Source organism: Daphnia carinata, chromosome 2, assembly GCF_022539665.2.
Source record: "Daphnia carinata strain CSIRO-1 chromosome 2, CSIRO_AGI_Dcar_HiC_V3, whole genome shotgun sequence".
NCBI classification, from domain to species: domain Eukaryota; kingdom Metazoa; phylum Arthropoda; class Branchiopoda; order Diplostraca; family Daphniidae; genus Daphnia; species Daphnia carinata.
Window position 1 is genome coordinate 1,998,631 of NC_081332.1, and position 24,719 is coordinate 2,023,349.

Below are 24,719 nucleotides of genomic sequence, written 5' to 3' on the forward strand. Positions count from 1 at the left end.
GCTTTTTTTTTTCTTTGCTTTTCAAAATAAAGTTCGTATGCCGATTGAATCAAAGCGCAACAAGAGCAACAGCCCAACTTCTTTTAGACAGTACGACTTGCACGAAACTTTGGCAAGGAAAATTTGATCTCTCTCTCTCTAGATGAAAGTGAAAGTGAGATAGAGAGAAGACATGAATATAACAAGTTACTTTTGGCTGTTATCACTTGGTTTCGCTTTTGGGGCTGTGAGTATCTTGTCTCTGTTTGTTTTTTTATGTTCAAAAAGAAATAATTGAGACGGGAAAAGTAGTGCGGCGACGTTGCAACTTCTGCCTCACTGATTGGCGCACAAACAAAAAAAAAACACCGGAAAAAAATTTAAATGTCGATTCATTTACGCGTCGTGTTTGCTGAGGTTTAAATGTCGTTCCAGTTGGTTTTACTTGACATGTCTGACTTTACTTTATTTTATTTCATTTTATTTTATTTTTTTTTGATTGGCTAGTCTGGAACAGTGTAGCACTTCAAAACAAAGAGCTCCGATGGCGCATCAACGATAAACTCGTGAAAGGTCTCGCATCTTTTAAAATTTCAAATTCCATTGTATTGACGACCGCTGCCCAGGTGTGTTTCGTGTCGCATAAAGACGACTACGTCCGTGACGCGAACAAATTCAACACGTCCATACACGAAGAGAATATGAACACATATCCTTATACAATAATAAACGCGTCTAGACTTGCGTGAGTTGTCCGTAACGACCGTGATTGCGCTGAGTTTTCATTTCTACAAACAGCGAACCCGAAACTCACAAAGTCGACGGGGGCAACCCTTTGCCATTAATTTGTGCGTTTCCATGGCTACCTCTGTGTGTGTATGTGCGTATAGAATAATTTGGCAACGCGATGATGATAGCCAAAGGCCGGCAATAGACAACTAACGGCGATATATATATAATATATATGTGCGATGAACCCCCCCCCCGTGTGTTATCATTAACGCGGCGTGCATTACACACGAACAGAGCATCAAATTATGGGACTAAATGCTAATACATCACTCCCTGCCTGGTACATGTAGAAATTTATTTTTTTCCTATTAGAGAGGAGGGACTTGCTGCTCTGACGTGTTGGCTGATTGTAATCAACGCCACTGTAACGCAAACTCGGGTCGTTTAATGTTCGTGTACAAAGAGGATGACGCATTTTGCCATTGTGTCTAAACACACACACACACGTACAAGCGTTTGTCTGGCAACTACGCCGCAAGAGGGATCTCATAATGAACACATGACGCCAATGTTTTTGTTCGAAACGTCCAGTTACAATCGGTTGGCATAGAAACGGGATTTATTATGCAGATTAGTACATTGGCGACGTCCATGCCACTTACTGAATCCCCCCCCCACCCCAACTGGCAAAGATTTTCAATTTTTTTTTTTTAGAAAATCATTTTCTCGCCGAGCCACGTGAAGTTAGTGTCTAATGGAAGCCCGTTGCCCCTCTTTCGAATGGGGGGATAGCTCCTACTGCATGTTTTGAACGGAATAATCTCATTTGCTAATCCGACTCCTGTCCCCCGCCCATAAGCGTAAGCCCGGTGAAACACGGGCGTGAAAACCAATTGCAAGCAACGCCATCTTTAATATTCAAAAAAAAGAAGAAGAAGAAGAAGAAGAAAAGGGAAATACATGATGTAGTAATAACATGTCAAATACTACTATTCTACAACCATTACTAGCCGAAGGCGATTGGCCTTTGGATCGGACTTTCTTCTTAGTGTGAAAACAGCATTGTCAGCTTAATTTTGAGGATAGTAAGCCGCAGGGCATTTGCCTAGAGGCGGAGGGCATAAAATTCATCTTTAATGAACGAAACAGCGAAACGTTTTTGAATAAGACATGGATCCAAGGCGACTGCCTGGGAAGATGGAAAGGTGTTCCAGCAGTTCATGTTTCTATGCATTGAGCTTAGATCTTTCATCTGAATCGCAAAACAAGACTCGATGTGCAGGACACGTAGAATCTTTTTTTTTTTTTTTCTATTCTGCCTCGATTGAATTGGGGGCGGGGGAAAAAATGGCCGCCGACGCGAAATGAAATCTGAAAAATAAACTTTCATAAAACGTGACTCGTTTCTACCCTCGTTGAAAACAATTCGTTTCATCATTTTTGATGATTTCAGAATTTCTTTGGCTGACTCTGTTAGCCATCACCGTTCGTGATTATTTGCATAACTAAAATCTCAAAAAAAAAAAAGTGAAGTGAAACTAGCGTTTCTCTAAAGGCAAAGTCGTTTGTTTTCAACAAAAGTTTGTAACGAAGCAAAGTAAAGTTGGAAATGATGGACGGGAGTAAGCTCGCGTTCGTTACGGGGCGATCGTGAAAATCGACAAAACATCTGGTTTTTCATTTTTTTTTTTTTTTTTTTTTTTTAAATTGTAGTTTTCAAAGAAAAAGAAAAGAAAAAGTATATAACGATGGCACCTCAAGTACGTTTCCTTATAGAACCAGAAACTTGGATTCAGCCAACATATTGCAAACCTATACCAATTGAATCGAGTTTTTATTATTAGACTCGTGAAAATAAGAAAAACTTAGCTACCAAACAAAGTTTTTACCGTTCATTATTTATTACATCCGTCTCGTTACCAATATGATTCGCCCCTTTTTTTTTGCTGCAAGTTCAAACTTGATTCAAAAAAGAAAAAAGAAACGTTACCTTCCAGATGACAAAATGTTTCATTTTGATGAAAACCTATTTTTTCCTATTCGTATGGGCGATCAACTCGCCTTGAAACTTTGCCTTTCTTTTTACTTCTTAAAAAGTATATATATATTTGATAAGAGTCGAATGGATAGACAGAGGACTTCAATATTCGATGTACCCGATTATACGTTGCCATGGAAAACTGATAAACACAGCGCCAACGTGTGAGACAAGCACAAGCGCGTAAGACATCAAAATCAAAAATGTGTTTTTTTTGATTTTCTTTCAAATAAACGCCCCCCCCCCAATCCCTCCTTGAAAACGTGTGTGTAGATACACTTACCGGTTATTGCTAATGCACATTACCCAACGTATATAACTATAGCGTCATTTACACTTGAGAGATTGTTGCCCAGCGGGGCCAGGTGTGCATAACACACGTATATAAAGAATCAGTTCAGCAGGTATACAAGTCCAACTTCCAAACTCAATAGTTTTTTTTTTTTTTTTGTACCAATGTATCTACAAGGTCTTTTTCTTTTTTTTTTTCAAGGGAGGCGCATCCAGCGTTGCCAATATACATCGAAAAGTTGTCTGAAGCAACTACCCCATCCCCACCCACGTATTTATCGGTGAACGCCATCAGCCCAACTGCATCACTGGGATGGTGGTAATAACGTAACACCTGGTGACCTGTTACGCAGCATAAATAACGCAATCGTTTGTCTTTGTTCTACTTTCCTCCGTGCGCTGGGTGCTTCGCAACTGTCGCATAAACTGGTGTGTGTGGGTGTTTACTTTTGTAACCCCCCCTCCCCCCCGTTGACAAGCAAGTTAAGTTTATTTTTCATTTTCAAAGTTGTTTCTTTTTCTTATGGCCACTTCCGCCGTGGCTCGGATGAAGACGTACGGCTGTAAAGGGAATTAAAAGTACCGAGCTTAGATGCAGTTTTCTATTTCTGAGATGTACTTAGGCCCTTCCTAATACCTACGATTGTAAGTATCTATTAGAAATAGAGGGGGGGGAAAAATCAAGATGATTTATATTTACTGGATTTAGTGGATCAGATATTTCCTCGATTTCGTTTCACAATCCTCGTTTTTATTTTCATAAGCTCAGAGCCTCTCTCTTCGTTGTAATGGGAAAAAAAAAATGAGCGGTTAAAGCAAAGAAAAAAAAACGAGAAAATAATGATATGCAAGTGGTTAATCGAAATAGAAAGGGTCGCATCAAGCAGCGCTACCTAAAGAGATTGCCAAGTTACGTCACTCGGTAGATGGCGTTAAAATGTTGGGAAGAAAAGCGATTTCCAAAAAAAAAAAAAATTAATAAAAATCAAATAAAATGTGAGCGCAAAAACGCGCTAAAATGCCCGCCGGCATTCTTCACAATTTTGGCCGAGATTCGATGCGTGCGCATAATTTATAATACCACACGCGTCAGTTGGTGTCATTCTTCTCCTCTCTCTCTCTCTGCCCTGATTCAAGTTCGACACATTCGTTAGCTTCGAACGTACAACATTGCCAGACGATCTCTTCCGGGGTTATTACACAGAATATGTAAATTCAGAAATACGCGAAGAGAGCGGTCCGCTTTCGATGAAATTCAAAAGTTCAATCTTTTTTTTTTGTGCAAATTTCTAACCTTTGGAAGGAGCGCAAAATGAAAGATCAACAACATTGTCAAGAACGTCGAGAAAAGCTGAGCAATGCTCATTCAAACAAAAATCGGGAAGGAACGCATCATCGCCTTATTTATGATTCAAAATGATAAGATTACGTTTCTTCTCTTTTTTTTTTCAACAATTGTGCTGATACCAGCAGCCCCCCCCCCCACTCGTTGCCATACCCATCAAAATATTGGACAGCCATGTTATATCACGATCGCCTGCGGGGTAATACCCGTCTACAACTTCACGTTATTCCTACATCATTTAAATAACGCCCCCCCCCTCTCGCGTCCAAAATAAAATTTCAATAATACCCAAAATAATTTTTTACTCTCTTTTTTTTTTTTTGCAATAAAAATAGAAAAAAAGGCACAGGGTTTCAACTCAATGTGACAATGCAACCCCCCCCCTCTCTTTTTGCGACAACGTGAGAAGAACACGAGTTATAGCCTCAGGATCAATAGCTTAATACGAGGGTGGGGAGAGGGGGGTCGTGTCTCTCTGCCGCTCACGCCCGAACGTGTACACGGTAGAATAATAAAAATAAAAAAAGACGGAACTCCTTTTTTTTTTTTTTCCTATATCATTTTCTGAGTGTGTGTGTGTGTGTGACGCGCATTTTTCTCTCTGTTTTTCTGGGTTGACGGCGCCCATGTTTGCCCCGCTCGCCATATATATATATGACCGACTGGCACGCGCTCACACGTATAACGACGTCTGTCACGCAAACGACCGTCAGACTCGAACGCGGCCAAACACAGCGAATTATGCGCGCGATATATTCCCCCCCCCCTCCCACAGATTTTTTTTTTTTTTTTAATGTTCAAAGAAAAGAAAAGAAAAAAAAAAGAAAATTGTTATTACCTTGAATATTTGATAGTAGAGGAAGACCATGATGATGCACGGGATGTAGAAGGATGAAAGTGAAGAGTAGATAACAAAGTCCGCGTTGTAGAACGCGCAGTCGGTCGAGATACGACGCTCCGAGTAATTCAGACCGAGGACGATGGGCAAGCCGATGGCGGCGGAGATGGCCCAAACTAGCCCGATAGTCAGCCAGACTCGTTTGTGGTTCTTGTGGCGGGCGTACTTGATGGGCTGAGTTACGGCGATGTACCTGCACACACACACACACACAATAAACAATTTTCATATCTTTCATTTAAAAAAATAGTTCTTTTAACATCCAAAAAATGCTGCAATTGAATGTGATGGACGATTAAGAGTTTGATCATGTTGAATTCAAGAAACAAAAATGTATGTCGATTGTGGTGGCGGGAAAAAGGAGCTTGACACACAGTGTGTGTAGAGGGCGTCGTGAGCTGTCGAAAGAAGAAAAAAATAAAAAGAAAAGAATTCCCGTCCGCGATTGATTTGAAAGCACCAGCCGACGTCAATAACACGCGCCATTGGGCAAACGGGCAGCCGAATCAAATTGAACCTTTTTGTTGTTATTCTACGCAATCGGATCGGAACAAATAGGCAGAAAAAAAAGAGAACGAACGAACGGAGGGGGGAAAAAAAAGGTCAAAGGAGATGAAATCAAAACCGATGGGTCTATATGTATTATAATAATAATAATAATAAGAGGGGGGAAAAAAAAAGAAGCGAGGGACTTTGACGCTGCGCGATTCCAGGCCGACGCTCTTTATTGCATTCTTCAAGATGTTGCTCGCCCCCGTGTAAAAGAGAAGATCCTCTTATATGGCCCCTCGTCGTCATCAAAAGACATCATTTCCTAATACAAATCTTAGCATTTCTATTTATTGCCGACGATAAGACAAACGCGCAATTATGTCTTCCCTTTTTTTTTTTCTTGTTTTCTCGTTGATTGTTTTTTTTGCTGTTGTTGAAATTCGCTTCCTTTTTACACGGTCTATACGTCCACAGTTGACATTTGGAATGAATACAGTATTCAATTCGTTAAGGAATTACTTAGAAAAGCTCTTGCCATGGTCAATATTACATTGACCATGCTCTTGCCAACAAAATTAATGTTATCTCGCGTTTTAAAGCTATGGATACGGGAAGACACCGTCTAACCTTCATCTGTAATTAAAATGCATTTACGTTTAATACATATTCAAACAGCTGTTAAAAATTTCATTTTCGTTGATCCGACGTATTAATATCGTTCTGTTTTAAGTTCCCGCTTTTTTTTGGGGGGGGGGCTATTCTATTATGCATGTCATTGATCATGTAAATGTGTTTAGCTTAAGATGTCGGTTGATCCCTTCTTTTTTCATTAGATGTAAGAGATGACCTGTTGGTAAATATCTCATGAACACGTTTGCATGGCTAACTTTTTCAACGCGTACCTCTCCATAATACGAATAGTTCTCATCAATTAAGAAGTTACAGTAGCTTAGAGAAATGAAACTCACGTTGCTTTTCGTCGGTTAGCCCATCAAATGTTCAAAATTTCTAAATCGAATTTTCCCCCTCGACCGTTTGATATTTCGTAGAACTTTCGTGTTCTCAAACAGACTCGTTTAAAATCTTTAAAAATTTTTTTTCTTGTACACTTCCTTCTCTACTAGCAAATTGAATTGCCTTCGCGTAGCTGAGGGCATCGCCGCCGGGAATACGAAAGCCTGCATCGCTGAATGTTTTTCTCTGTATCCAATATCGTTTAAACGATGATAGATGGCCGAGATATACGCGGATGCAGTTGTTTGCAAAGCCATCAAAAAACATTCATCAATAACAGACAACTGGCAACGCTGCAAAACCTAATCTTTTCTTCTTTTTTTACGACCGTAAACGACTGTTCCGATTTTTCGTAAATATAAATTTTAAAAAATGTGACGAGTACAATAAAAGAAAGAAAAAGACAATTGACTGCTGCGTGCTGACGTTCTACAGCCTTACGGGTAGAACACGAAAAAAAAAGGGGAAAAGGGAAAGAAAAAACACGCCATCTATTCAGCACGCTCTACTTGTCTGCGTCCTACGATTTCGGCTTGGTGATCATTCGTCTATAAAAACTCAACACACACACACACACGGATGTTGTGTGTGTGTGTACAGTGAAAGATTGGATGCATAGGCAGCGGAGCGTGTACAGACGGAATAGAATCACGTCCATCAACTTGGTGGGTTTGCACCGCCACTGGATTGAGGCGGTGGCGCTGCGAACCGCACACAATCACCTACTTGTCGTTATTTACAAGTCCAGACAAGTACCACAAGGAGATGCGGTACCGGTGGTGTGTACGCCGTGCAATGAGAAATGGGGAAACGAAAATGAAATGCTTGTCCACTATCTAAATACACTTTACTTGATTGCACAACTCGAGCGCAATTGCTACATCGTTAAGTTCTCTTCCCCACTTGCCCCGCTCTCCCAAGTGTTGATTTAATAAAAAAAACTTTAGCGATTTCTTGTTTTGTTTGGTACCCCCGTTTGCTCGAACGTGTTGCCCAAGAAGCGAGAGATCATCAAGGTCAAGATGAAAACAAATTGGGTTTGCATTTCAAGTTGTTAATCAGAGTTTCTTACTTTCGTTGGTCTTCGATTGAGTGCAAATAGAAAATGTTGTCTCCCCCCCCCCCTTTTTTTTTTAATTCTACCGCCTACACTTGCTGTTTGTCCTTTTCTATAGATGAAAAATCGTCGTATCATTTGGCCAAAAGTGGGGGGGGGGGATCAGAAAAAACACAAGTCTGTACTTTAAGTAAAACCAACAAAAAAAAAACACTAAACAAGCAGCGTAAAGTAACGTTTCACGAAGGAAGAAGACAAATAAAAGACGAATGGAAAAGGACGTGCACGAGGCATCTCTGATTGGCTTCTAATTCGCCGTCGAGCCAAGGATTTACTGCCTCAGGCTGTCGACTCCTCGCTCCCTCAAGGCTTTTGCCTCGCGACTCTAGCCCCTCTGGCATTGTGCGTGTACATTTGCGTGATTTTCTTCTCCCTTTTTTCTTGATGCATCTCTTTTAGACGATCACGTATAAATGTTTCAAAAAATAAAAACAAACTTTCTTATACTTGTAGAGCAAACCCCAGTACGAAGACGATGTTTGGAACTAGTCAAACAGCAGAGGCCAAAAGAAGGGGGAAAGCGAGGTTGCTGTATAGCCCAAATCGAATCTCTTTCTGCGAACAAGTTGATAGATTATCTCGATGCTTTTTTTTGTAGCGAAATGTAATCTTTTGTGGAGATTTTTTTTTTTCAAGTGGAAAGATCAGACCTTAAGCATCATTTCGTCTGAGAAGCAGATTATAATAGTTAAAAATGAAGTTCTACTTGAGTTCTGACTGATGTTAACACGGGGAGTACTTGGGATCAAATCGCATATTTATCATCTCAATATTTTTAGATATTTTGATTAAAAGGATCTTTTTTACTATTCAAATTTGTAGTTTTTGTAAATTATAGGTCATTGGCCAGCACTTAAGATTAAAAGATGTTCGCGAAAAGCAACAACCGGTAGCGTCAATAAATCGACTGGAACTCCAAGACAAATAAGAAATTGGTACGACGACACAGAAGAAAGAACAACGAAAAAGGAATCAAAACTTCCAACTGAGCGTGCACTAAAAAGAAAAAAAAGAATACGAGAACGAGGTGAGGTTTTGCCGTGCACGCCGAATCGATCGTCGATCCCTATCATCCCGTTCTTCTTTTGTTTTTTCCTTTTCTTGTTACTCACGACGCCAGTGAAACGCACGAATGTCTTGGCACGGGGAGGAGTTAGATACACACTTTCCATTTCAAAAGCAAGGAAGCATATACGCACACACTCTGTAACAATGGTGTTTGAAAAACTTGTGAGCTCACGAAATAAAAAGAAATGTTTGCCTGCGTCTTTTCGTGTTTACCCACTGTCTACACCATGTGTGCTAATTACTACTGCACGTGTTTCAAGCCTCATTAGATGTGTTTTTCTAATCGAACTTTTGTGAGATATGCAAAATGTAGTTCATTAAAGTTTGCCCTCGTTGCCTGTCGAGTAGGAAAACACGTTTTTTTTTTTATATTTACCTGTCAATGCTGATGGCCACCAAGTTGAGGATGGACGATGTGCTGCACGTCACGTCCATGGCGATGTAGAAGTCGCAAACGACGTCCAGAAGATCCCATTTGGCGTTCACCTGAATCCAATGACATCAAAAAATGACACGTATTAAATGATGCAATTCTTTCGTTCCTATTTTTAAACTACATTCACGGTGATATATAAAACAACTCACGCGTGTCTGTGCCTTTTTTTTTTTCAAATTACCAGATAGATGTCGTATATCATTTACACAGTACGAACATTCCACGGCGCAACTTAATTATGTTGGATCGGTTTTTATCCAATCAACGGCCGTCTTTTTTAATTTCTCGAGCAATTTGCAAAAGTACGTTGAAGAACCCAAACAGCGAACAAGCAACAACATTTTAAATGGGGTCATCAGACAAACGATTTACTGTGATTGAGCGGGATAGAAAAGATTGATTGACTTACTTATTATGCACGAATATACAGATACAAATCGCTGCTGTTGGCTAATCTCAATTGAATAATTCACAACAAGAAAATCAGATCTCTCCGTTAAAACAGTAGAAACAAACTAATGGCTGCTCACCTAGTGTCTCTGCTAAGTTGAATTAAACTTAAATGCTTCTTTGAAAGTTCACTTCCCACTGCGTGCACAATTACATCTTTACTGAATACTGGGAAACTGTTGCAATCTGAGTCCCTTAGGTGGCCAGCCCTTTCACGGTGAAGGAAGGGTAAGAAACAGAAAAAAGCTTTCATGATCGTGGGAAGTGTGGGAGGGGAGAACTAAATTTTGATGCCAAATGTTTTGTGCTCTAGGGAATTGATTGTGAAAATTTGTTGAGCGCCAAATGCCAAGAGTTTCAAAGACAATGTGATTTCCATAATGAAGGAGGTGGGGGAAGCAAACAAAAAACAAAGAAAAACAAGTTGTTTTTGATTTCGAAACGAAAACAATATGTAAATCTTTCGAAGGTCACCCAAAAAACAAAGAAAAAAAAACGCTTTCAAATGAACAAACAAAAAAATATTCTAATTTTGCCTAATCCCTTAGAAAAACATTAGATTGATGTACTCTTTCTATAACCACGTAGCTTTAATTAATGAGACAGGGATCTACTTGATTGAAGAATGACTCACAATTGGGCACGGGTCAAACGAAAATCTATCTCCCCCCCCCCACTCTATTTTTCGTGTGTGGTGTCTGGTTTACCTATGGCTTTGTGTAAAACATATAGCGGATTAAAAGTTAGGCCTTATTAGCTCACTACATGAGAGAGAAGGGAATCGAACACAAGCCCTCAATGTTGTAAACAACAACAAAAAACTAACGTACCTTTCGAGAGCTAACGAGCTTTTCTTTTTCCGAGAAAACAACGTAAAGAACACTCAACTGGGCGCTTAATAAATACAGAAGACGTCATCAGGTTGTGAAAGCATTATAATCATTGGCAGCCCCGATATTCTACGCCTATTGTCTTCGATTCTCTTCTCCAACACATGTGCGATATCGGGAGGCCGCCATTAGACGCGTATAGAATGAAGCCTTAGGTCATATGTAATTAGAAGACATCTTCGTCGTTTCGAATATATCACCGTAAAAAATAATACGAAGCCCGTAAGTAAATGAGGAGCGGGTTTGACGGCCGTTAATAGGCAACTGAGGCCATCAATTTTAGTTTCAAGATTTTTTTTTTATTGTGTCTCGCCTTGCATTGAGATCTGGTTTCACTTTTAGGTTAAAAGACGTGGGTGCCGTCCATTTTTAGGGGATTTAATAATAGCCATAATAATAAAGGTAAAGTAGCACATTTACAGGGTTAACTGTTTTCGGCCACCTCGGAGAAGACTTAAATTAATATAGTGGCTCGTGTTTCTCTCGTTTAGTAATTCAATTAGATTTATAGCCTAATAATGAAGCCAATTAGTTTTACGGCTGTATATAAATAACCATTAAGACTTTTAATGAAAATCGCTTGGACGATCAAGCTGAAGCTCTGGGCTGTATAGAACTAACGTTTAGTGAAAGTGTGTTGGACTTGGAAAAGTTCAATAAGTTGCCAAATTTTTCTTTGCCCAATCAATCAGATAAAATAAAAATAATCATAAGAAGAGCAATTCAAACTCTGTGATGTTGTGGATCCACACGAGTCAAATCCAATCGTGAAATGAAATGCTTCTCTGATAATGATTATGGCAATGACGTCGTAAGATCCTGTTATGACACAAGCTCTCTTCATTAATTAAAAGAAAGAGGACGAAATTCATGAAGGCAATATGAAGTGAGACAGAAATTTTAAGTTGAAGAAACCCAGAAGAGAATAATATTGCCCATCAAGCTTATGGAACTATAATACAGGTTCGCCCCTCTCAACAGCCATCCACTTGGCTCAGTTCATCAGATCAATATGAGGTAGAAGGTACGTTCTCTTGTTTTTTTTCTTCCTTTTTGTGTGTGCATGTTGAAAAATCAAGTCTCTTAATTAATCGATGCAACTCAGCCGTGTCATTTAAATACTTTTCACTCCATTGCAGCCCATGTTGGCTTTACTGTTAAATTTTGATTGAATCTAGTGCAGATACACGCTGATATTATTGATAGAGAATTTAAGTTTTGACTTGAGATGGCTGCCATCACGCTAACCCCCGTCAGTGTTAGTACGTGCATAATTAACGAGGTGCTGCATTCCGTACCTAAGTTTGGTCGAATTTGTCACGTGAGCACTGCCTGCTGAAAACTTGAGCATACACGCCTGTAGATGTATCGATATATTCTCTCGTTGGCGTCAATGCTTTTATACGACGTGCCAATCAAAAGGTTGCGTGCGATACCAGAAAGGAGAATGACAAACAAAAATCTAGGACTGCTGATCCCACAAAGGCCATTATAATGTAAACATTGTGGCACATTCAACAAAGCACAGGATGTTGTATTACATTTCAAGTCAAACATTTGAGACCATTATGATGTGCTCTTAGAATTTCACATAATTATGCTTTTGCTGCTTGAAAGATAGCTGCAAAATTAGTGTGGCTTGGCACTGTCATTTTGCTATTAGGTGTCATAAAAAAATTAAGCAGTAAATAACATGGTAGTTAAATACCTGTCAATGTTTTGTAAATTTTCCTACTCTAGTCAAGGTAAACAGGCATAAGTATCCCTTAATGTACAAATCCAACAAAAATCAGTTGTGGAGAAAACTTAAATGGAAAAGTTTAGCCAGTCAATTAATTAGATTTGTAAATGCTCTATAAAAGTACCCATCTAACAAGTTCCTCTGTGTATAGACTTTCCAGATTGTGATTCAAGCCAGTGACATTCTCCGTATAATTCAAAGTTTGCTTTGTTCTTAATTAAATGTTGGCATTCAAAGTTCGTCGACCAACTGCCAAGAAATATGCACGTTGATGGTAAGAACTATTCTACATTTACAACTTAAACATTCTTTTTTGCTCTATACCATCACCGAGTGATGTTTGTACACAGTGACATAGCAGCACTACAATTTGGGATTTCCAAAGCGGAAAGTGGTGTGTCACCACCGATCTTTGCGCCATATAAACACCGATTCTATAAGATTCGACGGCTGGGTGAACAGTGTCACGAGCGTGACCAGAAAAAAAAAATGAAAAAATGCTTATATTTAGCCCCATTGGAAAATAGAAATGGCTGTCTCTAAACACAACAACCACCCTGAAAAAGAGGCAAAGACACGGTCCCTTTTTTCAATGATTTTTGCTGTAAGGCCCTAATGTACTCTATAGTCAGAGCTCTTTCCTGCCTGTGATGGTGGCTGCTATTACGCTCTCTCTCTTTCAAGATTACATGTATATAATATTTTGCAGTGAACTCGTTGGTCGTTCTACAGAAGGAAATGAGAATGTCAAGCTTTCCCTTTTTGCACGCCATCGCAACAACGACAAAAACGTCAACATCCATTACTATTTTTTCTTTTTCCTTGCACAAAACAACTTGGAGATAGTGGCTCTTTCTAAACGCAAAGATTTTTTTTTCTCCACACGTATTTAGATATTTCATAGGGGGTCGCCATGCATAGCATTTAAACGCGATCTACCTAATTCTATTATCCGGGCACACACAACACAAAGTCCAGGGCCTACGTTGCGACATTTATTTATTTTATAAGACGATGCAAAGACTTGTCTGCCGGTTGTCGCACAGGTCTCTAGGATTACATCAAACAGCTTCTTGGTATTACGGTTTAAAATACTATTTACGTTTGCAATGCGTCTCCAGGAAGAATCTCGAATTGATTTCTATCTTTTCTTTAAAATCTTAACAAATAAAAGAAAAAGGTTTTGCTTTTATTTTTTTAAGAACAACACTTGTAAATATTAGGGGGGTGGACACGGAACGAGACACGTATAGCGCCGCAGCTGTTCCGTGTGTAGTAGAGAATCGTCAAAAATTGGCATGTCAGTGTGATATATCGTACACACGTCTATGAGATTGTATGTGCGTGCCTGTTGTTGGCCCTCTCACTTAGCCCAATGAATGTACACGTCATCTCTTTACTTTCATTTTGAGTTCCTGCTTTTCTTTGCAGACCGGAAACGCCTACAACAGGAAAGAGAAGAATACCATCGTATATCTTAATTATGGTTTTAGTATCTATAGGGAAACTTGGAGTAAAAATGAAGAACGTGACCAAACGAACTCGTTGACGGACAGTCATAGGTATCATTCAGTTAATGGACAGTGTCCCGGTTTTTTGGTCATCGAATGAAAGGATGGACCAATTGTTCTTTCGCTCCAGCTGTGCGATATTTTCAATTTTTGTTACTTTTCAATGGATGGTATGAAAAATTAACGTGCCATTTTGAAAATTACAAAAATACTAAACGCAGGTGAGAGTACCCTTGGGTCTTATTCATCTAGAAAAAAAAAGTAGAGTGTTCGTTGGGATTCGAACACTCGACTCGTTCAGCCACCACAGAATATAAGACCTGTTAAAAAAGGGACTTTTACGGTCTTCCTCTGTGAGCCAGCAGAACATTTGTATACATAAGCAGTAGCTATTTGTAAAGATCATTTGGACGTGTAAAAATGTACAAACAGATCCGATATGAAGGAAGAATTTATACGAATTGGGAGGGGATCAGAATAAAAATGGGAAAGACGAGCGAAGAGCTGCCGTGGCAGTTTGGTCGTGACAGCTGGGGTACCACCCATTTACACATAAAAAGTGGGAGCCAGTATTATATGGAGGAAGTTGGTAAATCTATATGATGCCTTTAAAGTGTGCCCGTGTATACACCACGAACGCCAACCTTTCCTCCTCTCTATCTCGTGAAGAATTTACACGATGATCTATATATATATCAAACCAGCGCCACTTCATGGGCTACTCCCTCAAAGGGTATGCAATAAGAGAAAGATATTTCGCAAAACCCAAAACGTAGCAGTGTATGACGTCATTTAAAAGAAGCGTTTTAATTATTAGCGCAACACCATTTAATTCACAGATGTAGACTGTTCAATTTTCAAAGTACCAGTGGAACACGACCACTTCTTCAAAACACGCAATATTTTTTACCTCCTTAAATAGTTTTCGTTACTAATTACATGTGATTCGTTGGATGTGCAGGGGAAATAAAAAGGGGCCATCCGTCAATAGAGGAATCACGTATAGTTCTTCAACCCGTCTGGCACGTAGATTGGATAGAGTTCTGATTGGATTCTTTTACTGTCTTCAACAGCTGTCTATCCTCTCCCTTTTGCGCCTACTTGTCTATACTTCGAGACGTATATTATAAACAGCCAGCGCTTTATAATATACAGCTGCTGCGGCCTTCTTCTATGTATCGATTGTACACAAATCCTTCCCCTTCCCTTCTTTTTCTTTCTTCAAAAAAGCCAAAGCGAATATGTTGATTGAATAGCGCCGTCTCCATCCCGTTTGCCAATTTGCATCTTCCTTTTCTATAAGGCATTGAAACAAAACCAAAGATATATCGACTGATGAAATACTTCGTTCAATAAAAAACAAAAGGCGTTCGATAAAAAGGGAAAAAAAAAAAAAAATTAAATAATCTGGATTATAATGAAGGTATTCAACTGTAGCTAGTCGATGTTATAGTCCTCTGATTTCATTTCTTTTCTCTATAGACCGACCAAGTTCTGTACATCCATGAATTGCGAAAAAGCGGGCCCCCTGGCTGCTGATTGAGATTCGATGCGTCTAATTAGAATGGGTTACGTATATACATGTATAAAAGATGGGGATGAATGTAAATGTACTCTACGTTGGAGAATTGAAGGACCACTTGTGTTTTGCTGGGACGTCGTGCGGAAAGGAAGAAATGTCCAAATCACGCTGACTTGATGAACAGCAACAGAGTTGCCAGTCGGAATAAATCAGTTTAGCTGTCCTGATTTTTCGTACGTCTTTTTTTTTTTTTTAAATATTATATAGAAACAAATAAATAAATAAAACAAAAGATGGATGTAACCAATTGGAGTGGTCTATAATTCTATTTAGTGTCCTGATCGAGTAACAGCACGATTTCTCTAAAAAAAACAAAATGTAAGTAAACGATTAAATTATCAATTGGAGCGGAAAGCACGTGTGTAGATTGGCGTGTAATCAACTTTACTCAGATGACTACTGATGGCCTTTTCTCTGCGTGTCTCTTCGATCTATTTGCGATTCAGGTCGATATTTATATAGACCTATACCGGGGTGTTGAATCGGATGTAGGTTCAATTGGGCAAAAGGCAAATTTTCGTTTCCTTTTCATTGATTAGTAGGCGGAGAAAACGCTTGACTTGGGATTTATTGTAACGGGTATATATCGTCAAACCAAAGCGGAAAGTGAGTAAAAAGATCACATCACACAAAGAGGGATTTTTAGAGATGAGAAAGCGATTGACTTTAAGTCGTCCCCCCTTTTTTTTCCTTTTCTTTTCGTCGTTCACGGTACAGCCCATATAGAGCAGTGAAAAGGGGATATAGCGTGACAGGGTGCGTGCTGTTTGGCAGGCACATTTGGGTTCACCCATTTGTGTCCCTGGACGTAAGCCAAAATCAACGGCATTCACTTATTGCTTCAGAAGGAAAGAGAGGGAGGCAAATGTCTCAACTAGTCCACCTACTTCATCTCTTTTCCCCATCCATTCTTTGATTGCTGATTTATTTATTTTTCTTGTTGTTTGTTTACAGTTCTGCAAGGTAATATAGCAAATAGGCGGCAGGATGTGAGGTTGATCCGAAGTGCGCCAGGATGGAGAAAATAAACAAATTGTTCTTCAGTCAGACGAGGCCAATCGATAACAAAACAAACCATGAAACAACAGCTGTCGCCATTGTTTGGAACACAGTTTAAACAAAAACTGGCTCAGTATAATGACGCTCAAACACAACCTTGAAAGACATTCGAGGAACACCGAGTTAAAATTTAAAGAAAATGCTGAAAAGATAAGAAGATGAAAAAAAAGGACATTTGGCTGTGCAAACAGCGAGACACTTGCTGCGTATTGAACACCCAAGTGGACGATATGATATACGTTTTATTTCTAATGCAAAATACATATTATATAAACGTGCCTGAATCATCATCTGATTGATATTCCATATACGTACACGTATGCTATTTCGCACCAGTTATATGGAAAACGTTTCGAACGCTTCGCCAACTTTTTTTTTGCCCTTCTTTCGATTTATTTACATATCGCTTGCGATATTGGCCCCATCGGTGCACACACGTCCTATGCAAATTTTTTTTTTTTTTCAGGGATCTTAAGTGTCACCAACGGCATCAATCCTTGTCTCGATCTTTCTGTGCTTGTACGAATTGCTAACATTTCATTCCATTGGAATAATACGTACATCCGAGTTAAACTGTGACTGTATCCGCTCTAAGGTATATAGTTTATCAAGAACAGCATTGAACGAAATTTCCATCCGTACGACTCTACTGATGATGAACAACCGTATACCAGAGTGCAATCGTGATTGAGTGGGCGGATTACATTCTTATATTCCATTTAATTCTTTAAGAAATAACAAAAAAAAAAGGTCCGGCTGGTCCATTTATATAGGTGGGGCACGCGGAATGAATCCAACACGTAATAGAAAATAAAACTCAAGGCAAGTACGTAGCGCATAGAAAAAAAGTACAACAATAAGGTTGGCATCCAAGTTGCCGAAGAAGTTGCAACAATGGATGTCACCCAGGCACGTCTCAACAAGAAAAGTATCCCCTCCCCCTCCCCCCAAGAAAGAAGAAGGAGATGATGATAAGAAATAAGACAGCAAAATAAAAAGGAGCACGCGTACAAGGGAAATAATAGCGTGTTTATTTAGATGGAATATATTTTTCAAGAAAACACCCACTCTTTCTTCGATACGGTCGAAACTCCATGAGCAGCTCATTAAATATTCAAGCGACGGTTGCCGGAAGATGCGAAAAGAAGTTGGTAGAGATACTTGGTTGAGACAAGCAACTCGATAAATGTACGGTGACCGCCACGTATATCGACCTACAAACTATTTATAAATGTACAACGAACGAGTAGAGATTGCCTAAGGTGATAGCCTATACTATAATAAATCGATTTTTAAAACGTGAAATTCGAATCGGCTGTTGACGGTCGGACGTTATCCTCCCCGCCATTGCTTCAAAACATTGCAACGACGTCGCCTCCATACATTAAATGTTGAACCAAATGTAATAAATAAATGCCACATCAACCCCGCGTTTTTGTAGCAGGCTACATGTAGCGCTTCTCTGCTAATCGAACTGAAATGCCATGTGAAATTTGCCAGTGAGTCGAACTTAACGATTAGATAACCTGCCCCAAAGCGTTCATAGTATAGATGAATCTATTCCGTAAATGTAGCCGTGTACCCTCTCGTATCAAATAGGTGGCGCTTGGTACATACACAATTCTGTAAAAAAAAAAAAAAAAATTCGAAGAGAAATTAATCATTTCAAACATGGAAAGCAATTTCTTTTTTTAAGGGTAGAATTCTTTATAATATCGGATCATTTAATGATGGGAGCTCGTTGCGGTGCAATTGTGACCGAAAATCCAATAACGTACGCCTTTTTTATTTCCATTTCAAAATATACACCAAAGCAGCAACTACAAGAAAGGGGAAAAGAAATACGTTGAATTTTCTATACAGATAAAAAAAAGGGAGGATGAAATCTATAATATCGAGAGTCTATAAGGATTTTGCCGCTCCAATCGTTCGGCAGCAAATGACAGCCATAAGGACGTGGTGAAATAGATTGAGAGAAAAATCGATCGAAATGAGCAACGGTTCAAATCGAGCCATTCGCTGGTCAGAATCCTTTTTTTTTTGCTTCTAAAATGATTTAATCGACATTGCAAAAACGTCATTTTTCTTCACTAATTCGTTATTGTATAAAATGTATCGTTTCTTCGAAATATATCAGAATAAGAAAAGGTCCAACATCTTTACGTAAAATTACAGGATCGATGATGACCTTAACAATTGTACGCGCACCCTTTGTTACAATCGCATTCGAAACACTGTCAGTCGATATCGGTTATAGCCTATATAACAATCAACCGCATTAGCATTTGTTCAAAATTCAATTCAATCAGTTTGATTTCCCGAATGGCTGCAGTCAGTCACGTTTTTTGAAACGTTCTCTTTCGTCTTACGGCGGGGGGGGGGGGACCAAATTAAATCACGAATGATATAGAATCAAGAAAACAGCAGCTCGCAAAACATATGGAGAAAAATCCGAAAATAAATGGAAACCATATAAAAAAAAAAAAAAAGAAGGCCATCAATTTAAAAAAGAACCCTTCCCATAAACATAAAAACGATTTCTATATAAGACCAGCAGACGGACCCGCATTCATGTTTTGTTATTGACAGAAATCGAAATGATTGAATCACTTGGGTTTTCATTCGTTTCTCAATCGACCACCGCTGCCGGCCAACTCACCGAAATTGCATTGCATTTTTTTTCCCTCTTTCCTTTTGTTGCCACATGTGGGCTCCTCAAATCCTTTTGTGATCGTTATGCAATTGCGAACGAAAATTCTTTGCCGATTGCATTTTCGCACAACCTTTTTGTTGGAGAAGGGGGGTGGCAATTTGTCAAGTGGCGGGTCAATCACATAACGGTGCAGCTCAGCTGCTTCGGATTATTCAACACAGTGCCATTACGTTTCTTATCCTATGGTTTCGTGTGCTGATGTAAGACGTTCAGCAGCCTATATGCCTTCGCCGAAGGCGGGCTTTCCAACGAACGCAACGCAATGATGGATGTGCACGTCTCATTCATCATTTATCCTAGTGCTGCTGTCTATTACGCAAGAGCGCAACTATAAAAAAAAGAAATGAGATTGTATATATATGTATACATACTCTATACAAACCATATGTTGTTGATTTCCTTTTAATAGCCGAAAGGGATGCATTGTGTACGGAAATTCAATACTGGTCAGAGTATGTATGTATAGCCAACAAGACATCGGATCAAGGAAAAAGAAAAACGTTATCTGGGGGGGGGGGGGACGACGGGTGCTATGTGTGTATACACACAGGAGCAACGTGATAGGTTCATCAACAGATATCAAAGAAGTTTTTGGAGTAACATGAAAACCGATAGCGTCTCTCTGCTGCTGCCCTGCGATGGTGTTTTCATTTGAAACGAAACTAATGTGTCTATATTATCTACGTCAATGTGGTTAAACGTACGTCGAAATGGCTGACTTAGTTTTGGGTGTTGATCATTGATTTGTCGCCTTTGAACATTTTTTTTGTGTGTTCGAAGGTTCTACGTTCTCCTTAAGGAAGGAGGGTTATAACTCACGTGTTTACATCAGCGGTTATATGATGACCGCAAACTCTTTTCAAACGGAGATGATGTAACAAAGTTGCAAAACGAATAACATGTTAAGAAAAAAAAAAAATAGAAGATTATATTTTCTTTTGCGTCTGTGAACGTATAAAATCCTGTGTCGTACACAAGTTAAGCCCTTACGAAAAACTTTTTTTTTTTTTTTTGCTGAGTTTATTGATGGAGTCGGGCGGAACATGTCTGCTCTATACATTATTGGCTGCGTAATAAACTGGTGGATGGAAGGCGGCGTAAAATCGTTGGCGATAAATCGCGTTATCGAATTAACTGGCCCTATATTACGAACAAGATGAAACGAAAATTGTGGCCGTAAAAAAAAATGGGGATTCCATTTCGTCTGCCAGTCAATGACGTCCATTAGGACGGTCATTAAAATCGTTTAACAGAAATTGTTCGACCTCCTTTTTCTTTAATGTTTAATTTAACTAATCGCTTCAACGATCTTCGTGTGTTGTGTTTGAATAAATCAAACACACTAGCGTGTTAAATCGCAATCCGTTATTTGTATATTTTTCTTAAATAAAATTTATACTTGAAAAGTGTGTTTACAACGAATTATTTAAGACTTGCATAGACGCTCGCTTGTCAAAGTTAAAGGGTGTGTATACTTACATAACAAGGCCATCCTGTAGAGACACGCGAACGTGAACTAGGTTATGTTTTTTTTTTTGTGTGTTCTTTTTTATGGTTGCGCCATTTCAGTGAGAGGGCAACTTATCCTAGAGCAATACGTCAACAAATGCCAGCTCGGTGTATGTGTTTTATAGTTTGGAACACACGGTCAATTTTGAAAGAAAGCGCAATCTTTTTTTTTTTTAATAAAAAAATGCAAAACTTGGGCTGTGTGCGCAGTCTGATGGCATTTAGTGTTATTTCTAATGTAGCACACACGCCATAAGAAAACATTGCATTTGTACGTCTACTTGATTTGTGAATTCTGCGCACGCTGTGTGTCTGTGTTGTATAGCTAAAGCTCTCCTATATTCTAAATGTTGACCGATGCATTATAAGCTAATGGCGTACAGACGAACTCTGGCGTGAAATGAGGACAACCAAATATACTTTAAAATACGTCTTTTTTTAAATCGCGAGCCCCATGGATAAATTATACACACATGATGTATGAGCAACGTCAAACAACCATAAGCGACGAGGCAAATTTCAAAAATACAAACGCAGAAGGGCATCGTTGATTTTTATTTTTTTTGCTGATGTAAAATGCAAATTTCTCAGAATCGTGTGTGTGTGTGTGTGTGTGTGTGTCGTGCTATTAGATGGTGTGCACAGTGTACACATGTGCACAGTAAGTGGGAGTCACGATCGATTAGACCATGACTAGATATACGACATTTCGCGTGAGCACCATCAGAGGGGAGGGGGGACATTCCAGACGACTTTGAATGTACAGGAACTCTCTCAAACAGTCCAATAAAATGGCATATAGAATTGAGTGAGTGAAAAAAAAACGAAAACAATCCATTATGCCATCAACGTATTGGCTTCCAAACGTAATAAAAAAAAAAGAAGAACGACGGATTTCCTTTTTTAATGCTGTACTTTTTTTATGGAGCTGTCCTCTTTATACACGTCAATACACAAATTGGAGCCATTACATCATTCCATCCAATCTCGATGATGTCTATGCACGCCTATAAAAAGGCCCTTTCAAAAAAAAATGTGGGAATATTTCTCTTGTAGAAATTCATTTTTCCCCCTTCCCACACAATTTGTAAAATCCAGAAAAAAAAATGTATTTAATAAGTTTTAAGAGACGTACATCTCTATTGTTAGGGCATCAAGGAAGGCAAAAAAAAATATCCTGGACAACCCACTCCATTAGCAATTGATGAATTCGTGAATTTATTTTATTTTTCATATATCTGCCAACTGCTGTACATCTCTATACGTATACCTATAAATCCAATACAATATTGCCTGTTTAATATAAGATTTCGCTTTCATTTTCTTTTCTTTTTTCCTATATTTGTCTATACGGAACAAGTTAATAGATTTTCCTCTTCCCGGCGTCATTCATGTCGCGCTTCTCTACTCGACTTGGATGAGGAAGTTTTACGCTTTCAAAATAGTACTCATCCACCTTTTTCTTTGAGGAACCAGAAAATAAAAGGAGTCATCAAGAACATCGTGATCAAAAAAAAAAAAAAAGAAAACGAACGTCGGACTTTGAATTCGTCTCAATGAAAAATGGGCACCTGATTTGAAGTGAGTTCGAATGCCCACCTTACATATAACGTCGACGAATTGCCTCCAACAGTCACGTCACAGGAATTCAGTTCGTGAAAGCAGACGAAAAAAAATAGATGAACAGAAGAACGGAAGGAAAAAAAAAAGAAATCAGTTAACGAAGAACGAAAAAGACAAGAAAAGACGGTCGATATTATCGATCGGCCGCTTTCATTCGATTGCACCTAAAGCTCTTTGTATAATCTCTGTCTCCACATCTCGTTGATGACGGTGAAAGCTCCTGTATTTTTTTTTCTACTTCTCCCTTTTATACCTATCAGCAACAACAAAAAAAAGAGAGGCGGTTTCACGTGGAGTTGCATGTATGAATCAATATGTTGATGTTAGGCCTATCTGTATGTAGCCGATTGAGGCCCAGATAACAATCCGCACTGAAAACGTCGAGATTTGGCAACGCCGCCGCGGTTACCCTGAGGCTATATACCGCACATTTTATGCAAATTGGATCAAAGGGTACACGGTGACCGCAGAATACGTCCGCAGAATTCAACTGATTGGATGGACGTCGTTAAGATATTAAAGAGAGCGTCGTTTAAAACGAATTGCTTTTTCATGGCAAGTTTGGTCTAACTTGATTTCTAAGCATACAAGTGTTTATTCCTGTGCACAAAACGCTCACGCGTTAGGTCGCCTTCGTGATTTTTTTTTTTTTAAAGCCTTTCGTCCAGCACTTTGCAACATCAGACAGGTGGCTACGCATAAATAGAATGGTCGCCACCACCGTTAATTGATTTTGCCCTTGTCAAATGTTTTATTTACACCACACTCTGATGGCTGCAGTGTTTTGTTATTTAGAAACTCGGCTTTTGCGCTACCTGACTTGTCCCACCAGAAAATTGAATTCTAGTAGAGCTTCATTGTAGCGACTTGATTTCGCTAAAAAAAATAAATAAATAAAAATCTTATATAAAAGAAAAAGAGCTGAATGAACGCGATGTATTCAAAAGAAATTAACAACAATCGGTTGAAGCAGTTTAGGAAATCGTGTCCATACAGACGCGCCTTTTGTGCCGTACGGACGGCCACCAACATTTTCGTGACCCATTAATAATATTGGAAAGCGTGCGGGCGTGTGCCATCGTTGCATCCATTGTGCAAACTTGTCAGCGTAGCATAAAGGCCTTCGCTCCTGTAGCCGAATCGGGTGTCGAGCCCACTCAAAGAAAAGGCCATCCAATAACGACCAACCGAAATTGGCTAGGGCCAACGCTGCTCTACAATTAATCTACCGAAACTCTTCTCTTTTTTTTTTTTCGTTACGTCAACAATAAATAAGATGGCAATAAATTAAACGATATCAACATTTTCACGTGCTTTTCTTTTTCTTGTATGAATTAGGACTGAAACGATGTGTTAAGGTGGTGCTCTTCGGTTGAATGAAAGGATTTAGCAGACAATGTCACCCACACCTTCCCTGCTGCCAACAATATCTGCAATTCTTCAGGTAGAATAAGAAGAACGTGATTTCGGTCGCCAACCTGCTAGCTATCATGTTTGTTTTTCGGCCTCTTTATTGTGTACAACAGCTCTCTCAATCTGTGTGTGTGTGTGGGGGGGGGGTATTAAAAAGAACTTTAATCTTTTTCTACACCTGTGCTTCACCAGATGGTGTATATATCAATATATATGCGAGCACCAATGTGATATAACACGGTCGGCGTGTCTTCGTCATCAACCGGAAGTTTTGTTTGTCGCAGCACGTGACCACGCCCTTACATACGTAGCGCTGTGCGCGCAAAAGAAAAGAGAAGAGACGTGACAGCCGGCAGAGAAGCCAATCATCTATACAGAAGATCTGACATATAATACGCGAGCTGTGCACCGTTCTGTCTATATATTATGATTTTATAAAAAAATAAAATCAAATCATAATAATAGACGTTTCTATAAAAGTAGATGTGTGTACGGAGAGAATGGCATTTTTGGGAAACGCTGATTTTTAAAAATTTGATTACACACATATAGTATAACATACTTGTGAATGAGCTAATAATTATAGCATGGAGGACAATGTTCATTAGGCCAAATTAATATCGAATTTGATTTCCCTAGTGGGGTTTGATTCCTGCCTATACGTGTATGTGCTCACCCAGTGTAATATGTGGCATACCTGCACGGTCGCAAAAGCAAATTTTGTTTTATATGCACATACACACACACAGCGCAGGGAGCTCCTCTTTTTTTTTTTTTTTTTTTTTTTTTTTTTTTAATAATGGACATTCTTTTGGTGT

General features: G+C 39.1%; 2 protein-coding genes across 3 annotated transcripts in view; one reads left to right on the forward strand and one right to left on the reverse strand.

Annotated features, from left to right (window-relative positions):
* Positions 1 to 24,719, reverse strand: part of LOC130686096 (dopamine D2-like receptor) — a 41,389-nt gene that overhangs the window by 2,933 nt on the left and 13,737 nt on the right. The window contains exons 2-3 of the mRNA XM_059497614.1: positions 9,351 to 9,460; positions 5,224 to 5,476 (exon numbers count right to left, since the gene is read on the reverse strand). Of these exons, the coding sequence (XP_059353597.1) occupies positions 5,224 to 5,476; positions 9,351 to 9,460 (363 nt within the window). The remainder of the gene's footprint in view (positions 1 to 5,223; positions 5,477 to 9,350; positions 9,461 to 24,719) is intronic.
* The window catches only part of LOC130685983 (brain tumor protein-like), a 104,105-nt gene continuing 92,606 nt past the window's right edge, over positions 13,221 to 24,719 (forward strand). For both annotated transcript variants that reach the window (XM_059497606.1, XM_057509283.2), the window contains exon 1: positions 13,221 to 13,282. In XM_059497606.1, the coding sequence (XP_059353589.1) occupies positions 13,230 to 13,282 (53 nt within the window). In that variant the 5' untranslated portion in view covers positions 13,221 to 13,229. The remainder of the gene's footprint in view (positions 13,283 to 24,719) is intronic.